Below are 14,221 nucleotides of genomic sequence, written 5' to 3' on the forward strand. Positions count from 1 at the left end.
GGGGGACAATGGAAACCTCCAGCTGTGTGGAGACTCGGAGCGGGGCCATCCCCGCTCCAAGCCTCCATACGGCTGGAGGCTTCCATCGTCCCCCGCCAGAGACCGCAGTACTTTTTTTCCTTCCCCCGTCCCCCTCCCTTGCACCCTCCCAACCCACTTACCTTCTTTTTTCTTCTGGTCTTGGGAGCGAACGCGCTGGGAACACTTGCGTCCACTCCGATGGCCGCCATGGAAAGGGAAAACGGACTACATTTTCCCTTTCCCGGCGGCCATTTTTTCCATGTTTTTTTTTTTTTCTGTTTCGAAACAAGCAAACAGAAAAAAAAATTCCATTAGCACCCCGGTGTAACGGGCCGGGGTGCTAATGGCAATAAGTCCCGAGGCGGCGATCCAATACCGCCCATGGTAATGCCCCCGTTAACTACGGCCCTGGGGGCATTACCTGGGGTGGTATTGGCCCGCCGCCTCGGGTCTTATTGCCACAAAAGTGGCCTAGCGTGCAGAAGCCTGCCGGGGAATCTCCAGAGTTCCCTATAGGCCAGTCCACCCCTGGGCCAGTGACTCGAGAGGCAAAAGGCAGGGTCCTGCTTTATCCGTGGAAATGAGCCATTTTGACTGGGTACAGTTAATATTGGCATAAAAGGTATCTCTTTGTAACAGTGTGGGCTCTTGGATGTTCAATGTTCAATAACGAAAAGAACCAGAGTAGAAGGTATGTGTTTGTGTAGTCACTACAGTTGATGGTGCCTGGCTAAAGTAATATCTGCAGGGCACTAAGGGCTTCTATTAAGCACCTGGTGTCTCATCAGCTGTGAGATGAAAGTGCAGCAAACGTATAGCTTTTTTTTTTTTTCCCAACATTCTCAGACTCGTATAGCTTTTTGTCTGTAGCCAGCACCATGGAGTGGCATCCATAGTGTGTTAAGATGTCAAAGTGTATAGTAAATCATTGGTACATCGTATAATGATTGGTTTAATTTCTCCAAATTCTCATCGTTTATTTGCATTCTACTAAAAATATCCCCCTTCCCTTTTTAATCTGCATATTATGGACTTCCCAGAGCTGACAGAGGCACTGGAAATGATGTTCAACGTGAACCCATATTGCACACTATGAGCAAGCCCAACTCCTTTCCCATAAGAAGATGTGAACATAAAATAGGGAACCACACAAAAGAGGCCCACCAGAAAACCTCCTGAGTTCCCCCCCAGGCCAGTCCACCCCTGGGACTTCCTGGGAGTAAACTTTGCTAATGCAGGGCACCTGTCATGCACCTCAGCCTCACCCTCGGTTAGCTTTCCCCACAACTCTGAGCTACTGCTGGACCATGGCTGTCTCCAGGATACAATCCCAATCAGCCCTGTCCTTTCACGAGTATTGGAGTGAGAGGGGGAAATCAGAGGTACAGACTAACTTCTGCAATGTTGAAAGAAAATCCAACTGTGCCAAGGATACAAAGAGATGCAACTCCATATAAGAGCCTATACTGTTTAATCTGAACTGAGGCACACACAACCCTCATAGAAAATAAGTCTTTGCACTAAGAAACGGATGCAGCAGTCGGAGGCAAAACATGTACAGTTAAGCACACGTGGATAATAATGTCATTATTACTGAGTGGCGCAGAATTGGGTAACTAGTGCGCTGTCATGATGGTGCTAGCGTAAGGAGTCCATGATCCACACCATAGACTCCGGCGTCTATTTGAAGAAATTGCGCAACTCCACCTCATAACTAACACTTGATGAATTATGGGACTTGGTTATTCTCGGGGGCTACGTTTGCCTCGGTCGGTTATGTTCTGCTTTGGGCTTTTTGTGGCGGGATACACAGCACACGTGGCTTGCTGGCACTAGCAAGCTGAAGAGAGAACTGCCAGATGACTCTGCCTCTTGCAGTTCACTGAAGCACGTGGATAAGGAAGGCTGATGCAGCGCCACGGTTCTATGAGCAGGGCTACTGCATGAGCATCTCGCATAAGAAATGACAGGGCCTGTCTGTAGAGGACACGGGGACTTTCGGTTCCCCATTGGAAAGGCAGCCAAGGAACTTGTCCCCTCCTGATTTAAGAGTGGCCTTTCTGCTCGTGATCACTAGCCACTTCCCTCCCTGCTCAAGCCAAGGGCGGCCCCAATACAAATGAAACAACACGACGCCATCAGCCCCTTAGAACAGCTGGAGTACTCTCTAAACTGTTTGCAGCGCCTCTCCCATGTCATTGTAAAGAGATGGCTGGTTGCTTGCAAGCGACTTCTACCCGTCTCAGCTCAGTGGGTTGGGTGCCTGAGCAGAGATCTGTGGTCCTGCTGATGCAGGCTACATTATTCAGCTCCATAGAAGCCAACTAAGGTCTTGATTCGTTTGAGGCTGAAATATTGTGTACCATTACCACTGCTTATATGCATACTGTTGTTATGTAGCAGGATTGCAAGCACTGTATACAACTATTATCAGTTCCATTTATTTGTACCATGGCCCAGTTACAGCACCTTTGTGTATTCATTCATTCATTCATTCATGGCAAAGTGATTGAAAAGGTGAATCAATTACCTCTTGACAGCAATTATAGTCATGGCTATGGCCGTCTTTACTTTCTGTGGCAGCTGTTTCCAACCACAGAGGCGTCCAGAGCGGCGTGCAGAGGGGTAGTTTAAATGTACTGCCTGGACTGCACGTGGCATACCAGTCCGCCGAAAAACCCGGGCCATTCACCTTGAAAGCTCAGCTTGGTTTGGCAAGTTGGTAACTGTATTTTGTGTGCACTTGTTTATTTCAAAGTGCAAACATGTGATTATTTATGTGAGATGTAAACATACAAAAATGCATTTAATCTTCTCGTTTGGAGGTCATGTTGCCGCCAGGGACGTCATTTCACCAAAATGCCAGGGGTAGCGGAAGTGACCCTTGACCCCCTGATGACATCACAGGAAGTGATGTCATTTGACCCCACCCCGAAGTGATATTGTGCGAAGCGATGGAACGCATCCTTTCACCCGTTGACAAAACAGGAAGTGGCATCACATAGCATTGTTTCTAAGTACACTACGAAAAATATGGTTACGATATCACTGTAAAGTGATATACATTTCATAAAAGACTGGATCTCCATATGTATCATTAATATCAGTGCGTATAGGCTCATATTACCAAATCACTGAATGCAAGCAGACGTCCAAGGCCAAACTATAATGATGTGCTTTTATATAGAAGTTACACTTAAGCGCTTCATATAGAACAAATACACATACTATATCACCCAACCTGTGTTGGTACTCTTATCGACCGCAGCAGGATGAAAGGCTCAGTTGACCTTGCTGGGAGTCGAACCTGCAAATCACACTCACATTGCAGCAGCCAGCACTCAACCCACTGAGCTATCTTACTGGCTGTAGCGATCAGAAAACCAGCTTTCCTTCACTCATGGAAGCTGTAAGGCAGACTGTACCTTCAGGCAGGGTCCAGACGAGTCCTTTTTCTTACTCTTTTCAAAGTCGTCGGATGATCTACTAAATGAGGGGCCCATCCCTCTTTTAAAGCCAAATTGGCTTTAGTAATTGGTGCAGGCTAAGCCTACCTTAATGAACCAATCCTGGTTCAAACCAACCCAACCAACAATCTTCTGTTATGAGTGAGTTCATAACCAGAGTGCTTTGCAACAGGAAAGGCAAGGGGTGATAAAATGTACTACGAAGCTCCACCCATCTTCCTGTCTGTTGTGGATCACAGTGTCTCTCTGGTTAATTGAGTACTCTGTGGCTCCTGATCAAAGTGCAGGTCTCCCTTGAGGTTTGTGACCAGAACAGACTTTCTGTCTCCATCAATTCACATACTTCTTTCCTCTGGGGTCCCCCTGCAGGGGTTGCCTATTGTAAACAGCTGGCCCAGACATGCCATTCACACAGAGGGGCGGGAGCTAGCTTCAAGTTGACACACTGCATGTGAAAGAGGTGTTGGGGATTCCTTTTCCCTTTTGTCCGTTCTGTGATCAGGCTTATCACAGGACTATTAACTCATCAGTATGCGCTGCCACCAGCAGCACTTATACAATAGAGAGGTAGGATCCGTGGAGCCTTTGATATTTTAATTAGGCTGGCGATGGCCGGAGGAAGATGTGGCCTTCCCCCTTCCAGGGATGCTTTGATGTACCTGTGGCTGTCTTATTCCAGCTAAATGTGACAGGGATGACTGCGCTTGTAGGCTGCGTCCCCCCCACCCCCCAAGAGTACACATGACTATGTGCTTGTTGTGCTGTGAGCAGAGGAAAATGTGTGGGGATTAGCCCCATGCATTTTCTGAGGTTGATCTCCCATCATTAATTTTAATTTCAAAACTAGAGATAAGCACAGGCGAGCACACACTCCCGTGCACAATGTCCGAATTCCTCACAACCATTCTGTCAGCAATGAAATGACTTGTATCATCACTTAATGTGCATGCAAGCTATGGCTTTTTTGTTTTGGTCCGACTCGCCCCATGCACTTTATCCGTACTGTTTTCACTTTCTTTTCACTGTCCTGCGATTCCCCTAACCTCCTTTGAATATAGATCAGGTTCTTAAGCATCTTTTACGCTCCTCATCCTTATGGCCCCATCCTTCAGAAGCGTCTAGACTTCTCTCATAACCGTCTTGCACTCATGCCCCAACTTATCTAACCAACTGATTTAACCAATGGCAATTCGTACTTCTTGTCCACTTTCTATCTCACTGACCAAAATGTTTACACTTTCTTGTTAAAGGACTTAACCGCAGTTAGTGGCTTTCCTCCATGTTCAAGTCACCTGAATACGTCTGGCCAGCCTGCTGCCTGTGTTCTGACCCCCTAAAGGGCTGTACACTGTGTCAGAGGATCAGGGTAAAGAGCAGACAGTGCTATTGTATGTGCGGCACTTGTTGTGCGTGTCGGCGTGGGAGATTGCGTGCCTGTTTCTTGACTACTACTCTTCCTCAATGCAAGCCCCTATGCCACACCTTAATATTGCTCCTGGACGTTGCCCCCCCCCACCCTGAAATACCTCTTTCTCTCCTGCTTGTGCGCAGCGCCTTAACACTCCTCCACAATTCTGCCCCAATATTACTCCGTCCATCCCCCAATCTTTGGGCCACCACATTACATTTCCTCAAAACTGCAACTTATTATCCCCCCCACACCCCTCGCTAGTTTGTCACTGTCAATAGCTTCCATGATGCCGGTACTCGACCTCGGAGTTGAACAAAACAGTTACTAAACCGGACTCTGAGATCACAAAGACGTGTCGCAATAGGATGCCTTTTTGACACCAGTCCCAGCCATTCCAAATGCATTTACAAGCCTCAGCAAGAAAAGGGGCACGCGTGGAATCTGTGGCGATAGCATGTTCTGCATAAACGCACATGTTCAGACTGCAAAGGCCAAGAAAGGCTTGTTGGGCACTGCGTAAGCATAATATGAAGTATGCATTATCTTATCAAAAAAACGATGGTTTTGGTTGCTAGATATATCACTTCCTTCACACCACCAATGTATGAATGTATACATTTGATCAAGGTTAACTAACCCCATCTACGTAACCTTTTAGAGCATTCCTGCGTGAGATGTATCGTCGATTTACATTAGCATGTGCAAATGGACATATTGCCGTTTAGTTGATTTGTTTTTTTTTTTTTAATTATAGACAAACATACATGGCAATTGGTAATCATTAAGAAAATATGAACGGTATGACCAATGTATAAACAAGACATAGTAATGCAATTAACAAGCAGAAATTTGGCAAACATTGAAGCCAAGCATTTATAAATGACTAGATATAATTACCCTAAAAAGGATTCTAAATCTGAGGGGTGGGTGACAATACAATGACCAGCAAATATTGCCATTTTGTAACTAATGTAAGCATCATTATATGGACTTACAGTGTGAACTTTTGTTGTAAAGTATTTGGTGTCATGTTGTTGACATGTGGTCCTGCATAATTCTAGAGCAGAAACGTGTCTGCAGGGTAACTCCCCTCACATTAGTCCCCCAATCACATGCATTCCTAAAAGTGATGGAGGAATGTCCCAACCTTGTGTAGGAAACTGTGCCGGTAGTTGTCTTTGAAATTCTTAATGAATCCTCTTTTTATTTTTTCTCTTTCTATTGTTTTAGGTGAAGAGTGAAGGACCAAAGCTGGTGCCCTTTTTTAAAGCAACGTGTGTGTATTTTGTCCTCTGGCTGCCAACCTCCAGCCCTTCATGGTTCAGCGCCCTCATCAAGTGCCTGCCCATCTTCTGCCTGTGGGTGTTTCTTCTGGCTCATGGACTACATTTCGTAGTGACTCGGGGCAGCGCCAAGAGGATTTTTGCCGGGCTCATATTTTCCGCTGTGGGTGATGCCTTTCTAATTTGGCAGGAGCAGGGCTATTTTGTTCATGGTAAGTGGGGGGCAGAGAAGGCATTAAACCGAGGCATGTTCTCATGATATTTGAATACTGCCTTTTTGAGGGTACCCTCTGATGAGAGTACTCCCTGGAACCTAATTTAAGTGATGTAGTCTGACTGTGTGGTTTGGAAATGGTGGAGAGCTATTGCAGGATGCCATTCACGCAATCCAGTAGGCCATGTACTTTACTTTATTAATTTGTATAGCGCTAGATTCAGGCCCATAGGCATAAGAATGCTGACAAAACATACACCACAAAAAACATAAACCTAACCAGTTACCAGCAACGGAGGAACAAAAATTCAAGGGATCAATGAAAAGGGAATGTCTTCAGTCCACGTTTAAATTTTTCAAGCGATGGACAAGTCCCTAAGTCTGGTGGCGGAGCATTGCAGCTTCTTGGTGCTGCATGAAGAAAAAATCCCTTTATGACACAGTTGAGATTGGCCCTGGGGCCAGGTTCTTTGATCTGAACACCCTATGTGCAGGCAGCCAGGAGAGACCATTGGATATTTATTTATTTGTTTGTTATTCTTATATAGCGCTACTCGCCCATGGGCTTCAAAGCGCACTGAAAACAGGGACAAGACTTACAAAGAGCCAAAGATAATGATAACCAGGGCTAGCACCATAGATATGATATGATAGATTATTTATAGCGTGCTAAATACCCAGAGGTTTCTAAGCAGGGACCCGGGGATTGAACCTGTGTTGCTCCATGGCGTCTTGCTTCCAAGGCGAGCATGTTGCCACTAAGCTATCCTCCCGAGTGGCACTTATGTGTAATACACAGCAGTCTGAAAGCAATTCTACCAGAAATAGGCAGCCAGTGCAAGGCCCTGCTGGCTTCTAAGACGTGATAATATTCAACAGCCCTAACCGCTTTGTTCTGGACTATTTGTAGTCACAATATTTCACCCTTGCTTACCCCCTGCAGGAGGCTGGGACCATAATCCCATTATGGCTTGTGCACCCATACTCTTTGGTAATCTCGGATGCAATTTTAGAACATTTGCAAATGGCCCCAAACATGTGAATGCCTAGCCCCTGTAGCATCTGGAAAATTGAAAATCCCTTGGATACTTGTTTTGGGATGTTCTGACATGAGTGTAGTAGAGGTAAGGGGGCTCAGAGAGGGATAGTTTGTGAGAATTAGACGATGGGTTGTTGAAGAGGTGGCAATAATTATAGTTGAAGGTAGACATGGGGAAGTGGATAGGAAGAGGATTGAAGGGTGAGAGGTGGCAGAGTGGGTGGAGTTCAATAGATAATTAAGTGGAGGAAAGCAGGGGAGATACATTATTGGGAGGGTTTGTGAGGAGGAGGAAGGGCAGAAGAAACAAAATGGAGATGATACGAGGGTTTGGCGTTGGGTGCTATGAAAAACGAAAAGGTACCAGTGAAGCAGAGGAAAAGAGTGTAAGGTTGGTGGGTGTTATGTCCTGTCTCCCCGCCTCGGCACTAGGGGAGACAGAAAGCGCAGGGCCTTGTCAGTAGTCCGCAGTAGCACAGTTCCAGCGGGAGTGAAATGAGACACGCCACACTCTGTTAGTTACTGTGCCCGGAACTGCTCCCCGTCCTCAGGGGCGGAACTTTTATTGAGACGCCCTGCGTCACCGCGTTGCAGAACGCAGGGCAGATATAACATTCCTCCTTTATTTTAACTTAACTTAACATTTAAACAAAACATATCAAATACCGGGCTCCTGCTGGGGTGATGTGGAACGGAGGACTTTACGTCGGTGCCAAACATGAGGTCGGCAGGCGGGACACCTGTCGTGCTGTGAGGGGTGACCCGGTAGTTTCGCAGAAAACGGTAGAGGTCGATCTACCACGGGCTGGCGTTTGCTCTTGATAGCCTCAGCACTTTGTTGAGTGTCCTCATGAACCGTTCCACATCCCCATTCGCCTGGGGCCACCTTGGCATGATGTGATGGTACCTTATATTCAGTTCCTGCAGGTATTGTTTGAACTCCTCCCCTTGGAATGGTGCGCCGTTATCACTCTTGATTCGTGTGGGTAATCCATGCGCTGCGAACATCTTCTCCAAGGCGGGAATTACCACTTCCGCTGCCGTGGATTCAACTACCTCAACTTCCGGATATCGGGAGTGATCGTCAATGGCCACCAGGAGGTAGAGGCCTTCTTGTAGTGTGCAAAAATCGATGCTGATCGCATCCCATCTGCCAAGGCCACATTCCGCTGACTGGATCGGTTCTGGATCCGGTGGAGCTCCAGTTATCTGGCAGGGTAGACAGGTGTTTATTAGCCTTTCGCTCCTTCTTGTCTATCTGTGGAAACCACACTCGGTGCCAGATTCGAGCCTTCGTGCGAGCCATCCCTTGGTGGCCTTCATGGGCTAATGCCACTATTCTGTCCTGGAGGCTGGATGGGACGACAATGCGATTTCCCCTGAGTAGCAGTCCTTGCTCTGTGATCGACAGATCCTGTCGTATGGTGAACATCCCCGTGAGGAACGCCTTTGCTTACGCTGTCCTATTGTGGGTGTTTTTCATGAAGGACTTCCAATCGCCTGAGATGATGGCATCCTTCACCAGGTCGGAGCACGGGTCCTTGTGTGTCTCCGATTCAATGTCCTCGATGCTGACAGCCTTTGGCCTCATGGCCCGCACAACCTGGCAGATATGTTCCTCGGTCTCTTCGGCTACTTGGACTTCTTGTGGAGTTGCCGCTTGAGGGTGTCTTGAGAGGAAGTCCGCCGGGTTTCCACTTCCCGGCCAGGGTCGGATTGGCCCCTCGGCCTTTCGGCCCGTGGCCGGGACGAAATCGTCCCTGGGGAGTGGGTGCTGGTTTATGGCCATGCCTGGCCTGGTTTGGAAGAAAAAAAAATAGAACTTTTTTTTTTTCTTTTTTTTTCAAAAAGCCTTTCATCCTTCTTAGGTCGATAAATGAGTACCACCACAGGTTGGGTGATATTGTATGCATATTTCTTCTATAAAAAAAAAAAAAAAGTTAAGCGTAAGTGCTATACAATAACATTAGCATTTGGCCTTGGACTTCTGCTTGGATTCACAGTAATTTAGTGTACTTAGGGACAATGCTATTTGATGCCACTTCCTGTTTTGCCAAGGAGTGAAAGGTTGTGTTTCATCGCTTCCTAGGATGTCACTGTGGGGTCAAAGGACATCACTTCTGGTGATGTCATCAGAGGTCAAGGGTCGTGAGGCGAGGGGTGGGCCACTTTTCTTTGGGTGACCGGGCCTATTTCTTGTCCCAGTCCGACCCTGTTCCCGGCTGATAGGCCAATTCAAAATTCTACTGCTGGAGGTGCAGCAACCATTTGGCTACTCTGGCCGTCGGGTGAGAGGATGTGCCCATGAAGATAGGCAACAGGGGTTTGTGATCCGTAACTGCCGTGAATCTTCTGCCATAGAGGTAGAGGTGGAAATGACGACACCCCCACAGTACGGCAATTGCCTCTCAATGTGCGAGTATCGCTGCTCTGTCATTGTGAGGGCTCTTGACGCGTATGCAATGGGTCTCTTCTCCCCTTCTTTGGTGACCTGCATGAGGATGGCCCCTAGGCCGACAGGGCTCGCATCCACAAATAGTTCAGTTGGGAGTTCGGTGTCGTATTAGGCCATCTTTGTGTCGATTGACAGCGACTCCTTGATGTTTTCAAAAGCCTCCTGACACGCCTGCCCCCATTCCCACTTTGTGTTCAGCTTGGTAAGTTCTCGCAGGTATTCAGGGAGAGTGGCCAAGTTACGGATGAACCTCTCACAGTACGTGACCATCCCCAGGAAGCTGCGCACTTCGGTAGGTGTCATCGGCGGACTCGCAGCCTGTATGTCGGCAACCTTCTGGGGTCCAGGGAGATGCCAGTGTTGCTGAACTTGTAGCCAAAGAAAGATATTTCCGTTTTGAAGAATTCACATTTTTCTTTGTGAATAGTTAACCCAGCGTCATCTAGTCTGCCCAGGAGCGTCTGCAGTCTCCTCAAGTGTTCTTCTCTGTCTTGAGCATGGATCAGGATATCGTCACTCACAGTGAGGACACCTGGTATGTCCCGGATGACCTCCTGAATAGTCTGTTGAAAGACTTCGGCAGCCGACGAGATCCCAAAGCTCAGGCATTTATATCTCCGTAATCCCAGGTGTGTCGAGAAAGTGGTTATGTATCGAGAGTCCTTATGCAGCTTGAGCTGGTGGTATCCAGCTTTCAGATCAACTTTGGAGAAGACTCGTGACCCAGTGAGATCAGACACGATTTCATCAAGCGTAGGTGTGATATGGTGCTCCCGCTTGATTGCAGTGTTCGGTAGACTCATGTCTATACAAATCCGGACTTTTCCCGGATGTTTGGGTTTTTTTGTGACCACCATCGGGGAAACCCATGGCGTTGGCCCAGTTACCTCTTCTATTATGCCTGTTGATGGTAGCCTTCTTTCACCATGGCTGAGGGTAGTGCGGAATCTGCCAACCACCGGTAGGGGTTTCCTACAGCCATACGCCAATAATAAAGTGTCTGTGTTCTTCAGATCTGGTTGTGGTTGCAGTGTTTGGAATGTGCTTATGGGCATAACATTTACGGACGCTCCCGTGTCAATGGTCATCCATACCTGCTGGTTTTGAAGAATGACCTGGCATTTGCGCCTCCAGAGCCTTTTTCTTTGCGTCGCATGTCCCTGATCCAGGGCTGACACCAGGTAGACTTTTCTCCCTTTTTTCCACTGTTCCATGCCGGATTCATGTTGGGTCCCTCTGACGTCATCCCCTTCTTCCTCAGTCGAAGAATTTGTTGCTTCGACTCGCCTTGCATTGGCTTGCTACTTTTTCTTGGTCCCACTCTTCTCTTGGGGAGTATTCAGGGGCAGCAGTGGGGCGCCCGATGACCTGCACACCTTAGCATAGTAGTCCTTTCTGCCACATGCCCCACATGTTGTTCCTTGCGCGGGGCAGTTTTGCCGTCCATCTCGCGGTCCACCACACCATCCACATTCCACGGGTCCCGGGATTTGTGGCTGCCACCTCGCTTGTGTGTAGTTGCCGCCAGCCTCATCCCTTGTGGGCTGTCTGTTGGTGACGTGGGCCACCATTGCTGTCGTGAGGGCAGGCTGTAGTTTTTGAAGAGTCGCCCCCATGTTGGTGGCCCTGGTATGTGCCAGTCTCTTTGCGCCCCAATTCCAGAATGCGTGTTAGGGAGATGCCCTTCTCACTCAGTACCATCCTTCTCAGTTTCTCCGAATGGATGCCGTTGATGAGCTGTCTCCGGATTTCTTTCTCGACATTCGTGAACTCACACGATATTGCCAGCTTCCTCAGTCAGGTATTGTAGGCATCCAAGGTCTCCTCTTCTCCCTGAATAGTGGTGCAGAAGATAAAGTTTCATAATCAGGGTTGAGCTGTGGGAGAAAATGAGCCGTCGGGGCATCCTTCGCTTGCTGGTAGATGTCCTGGCCATCATCAATGGTTATCGAGTTAAAGATACGTAGTACCTCGTCTCCCACATTTAGCAACAGGTGCGATCTCATCTTCCTGTCAGTGGTTATGTCCTTGCATTCCATCGCCATTTCGAATTTTTGGATCCATAGTTGCCACCGGGGGCCAACTGATGATGGGTCTGTAAATGGATCAAACGGCTGAATCATCGCCGAGGAGTTCCCATGTTGGCGAGGTTGTGGTGATGACATTGACAGATTGGCTGCAATCCTAGAAGGCGTGCCCGGGGTGGACGTGCCAGTCGCCACGGCAGGGCCTCAATGTGTCTTAATGGGGTATGCACGCCTCACCTTACTGCCTGTCCTCAGGTGACCGTGCCCCTCCTCGGTTGAAAGTCTCAGACTGTGGTGGATGGGCAGCTGCATCGATCCAGGTGCTCACCACGTGCGGTAGCCTTGAACATCTGAATCTGGAGCAAGTGTGAAGGCCTCCCACGCTGTGCCGTGTCGCCGTGTTGCCTCTGACACCTGGAAGGCGATGTGTGGTCGTTGCACTTCACTATGGGTGTCTTCAGGGAGTGTGTCCCCTCCAGCCGACGGTGGCCCGTGTTGAGAGGAAGAGAGAAAAAAAGTTTTTTTTTTTTTTTGTGTGGGTGGGGGTTTTGTGTGCCCACCCACCGGGTGTCCAAAAATTTTGCGTGTCGCGTGAGTCAGCAACAGCTGGCAAAGCGTCGAGCACGTGTGCTGGGTTCCGTTTCCCTTGTCGCCATTGTTATGTCCTGTCTCCGCGCCTCGGCACAAGGGGAGACAGAACGCGCAGGGCCTTGTCAGTAGGCCGCAGTGGCAAAGCTCCAGTGGGAGCGAAATGAGACACGCCACACTCTGTTCGTTACTGTGCCCGGAACTGCTCCCTGTCTGCGGGGGCGGGGCTTTTATTGAGACACCCTGCGTCACCGCTTTGCGGGACGCAGGGCGGATATAACAGTGGGCACACATGGGAGAGGGGATTTTGAGGGTAAATGATGGAGGGAGAGTGCCAGGAAAGTATGGTCAGAGCAAGACCGGTGTTTGGGATGATTATTCTAAGCTGCGCATAATTATATGATAATTGATACTCCTTGTCTGTGTGACCTCTTGAATGTTTAGGCCGTTTAAACTAATCCATGGAAGAGGCAGATGCTTTGAGGGTTTAGGTAGGTGCATAAAACAGAACTGTAGACCCCCCGCCCCCTCTAATTATGTGTGCATGAACTGTGTAGAGCTGTACCTGACTGCAGAATTGCTCTGAGCCTGCGGGCTGTGACTAGAGGCAGTGGCGGTGGTCATGTGACCCGTGATGGCCAAACACATTCTCTTCTACCTCCAACAAGGTTGTACGAAACGGTCACCCAGGGATATTCTGTGAAGGATTGTCCATATTCCTGTCTGTCACTGAAATCCACACATATATGTAATTGTAAATGCTCCACTGGAAACAGAAAATTGCGTGTATCCGAAAGGCCAGCTTCAGGTTTAAAACATAGTCCTAGTTTTGAGCATCTAACTGTCATATGTTTTATGTGTCAAAGTGCCTTCCTCCAACAACCAAAAAACTTAACAGCAGAGGTATGCTGATACTAGGGGGAATATAAAGTCAGCCAGTTGGATGTGGGGAAAAGGAAACACTTACTGCTAAGCACAGAGCTCCAGAGAGAATTGGAAGTGAAAACCAAAAAGGTACTTTTATAATTTTCCTTTCTTCGGCCACGTGATCAGCTGTCTGGGACTGAGAATAGTCTGGAATGAAGAGGGGACCAATGATACCAGTAAGAACACATCTTGGAATTCCATGCCAATGGAGTAAATGTAGAAGAGGTATGAGAATGGAAAGGGACACAGTAGAGGACAGAAGCTGTGGAGACCTGGAAGAGGTGGAACGGAAGCAGGTGCTGCAGCGGCGTGAAAGAGAACTGGCCTAGAGAACTGCTGCGAGGCACTCTGTGTTTGATGTGGCTCTCCTCGGGTGGAGAACCCAGGTTGTTGGAGAGATTCTGAGGCCTGCAGGTTGTGTTGAGAATGTGGCCATGCGCCCATGAGAGAGCAATACCTTTGGAGTTATGGATGCTGAATACATTGCCATGAATGGCCAGAGAGCAAAGTGGTATGCTGTGTGAAGTGAGGTAGGCTCCAATGTTGGTGGTACAAAGGCAGGTCCTAGATGGAACAATAAAGAAAAGGCACAAATAAAGTGGAGGAAAGCCACTGGAAGTACAAGTGCAGGACTGGGACCTGAAGCTGCATCCTGAGAAAGTAAATCGAAAAGCCCTAAAAGGTGAATTCTGGGAAATGTAGTTATAAAACGAGGGGGACTGAAAAGTTAATTCTGGGAAATGTAGTTAAAGTGGAAAAAGACATTATTGGAAAAAGGGAACCCTAAAA

The 14,221-nt window shown here is 48.1% G+C and overlaps 1 protein-coding gene across 1 annotated transcript in view; it reads left to right on the forward strand.

The window, feature by feature from the left end:
* The window catches only part of TMEM86A (transmembrane protein 86A), a 171,075-nt gene that overhangs the window by 83,932 nt on the left and 72,922 nt on the right, over positions 1-14,221 (forward strand). The window contains exon 2 of the mRNA XM_069624163.1: positions 6,130-6,394. Within this exon, the coding sequence (XP_069480264.1) occupies positions 6,130-6,394 (265 nt within the window). The remainder of the gene's footprint in view (positions 1-6,129; positions 6,395-14,221) is intronic.

The sequence above is a fragment of the Ambystoma mexicanum genome, chromosome 11 (genome assembly GCF_040938575.1).
Source record: "Ambystoma mexicanum isolate Mex_15411 chromosome 11, UKY_AmexF1_1, whole genome shotgun sequence".
In the NCBI taxonomy this organism is placed as follows: domain Eukaryota; kingdom Metazoa; phylum Chordata; class Amphibia; order Caudata; family Ambystomatidae; genus Ambystoma; species Ambystoma mexicanum.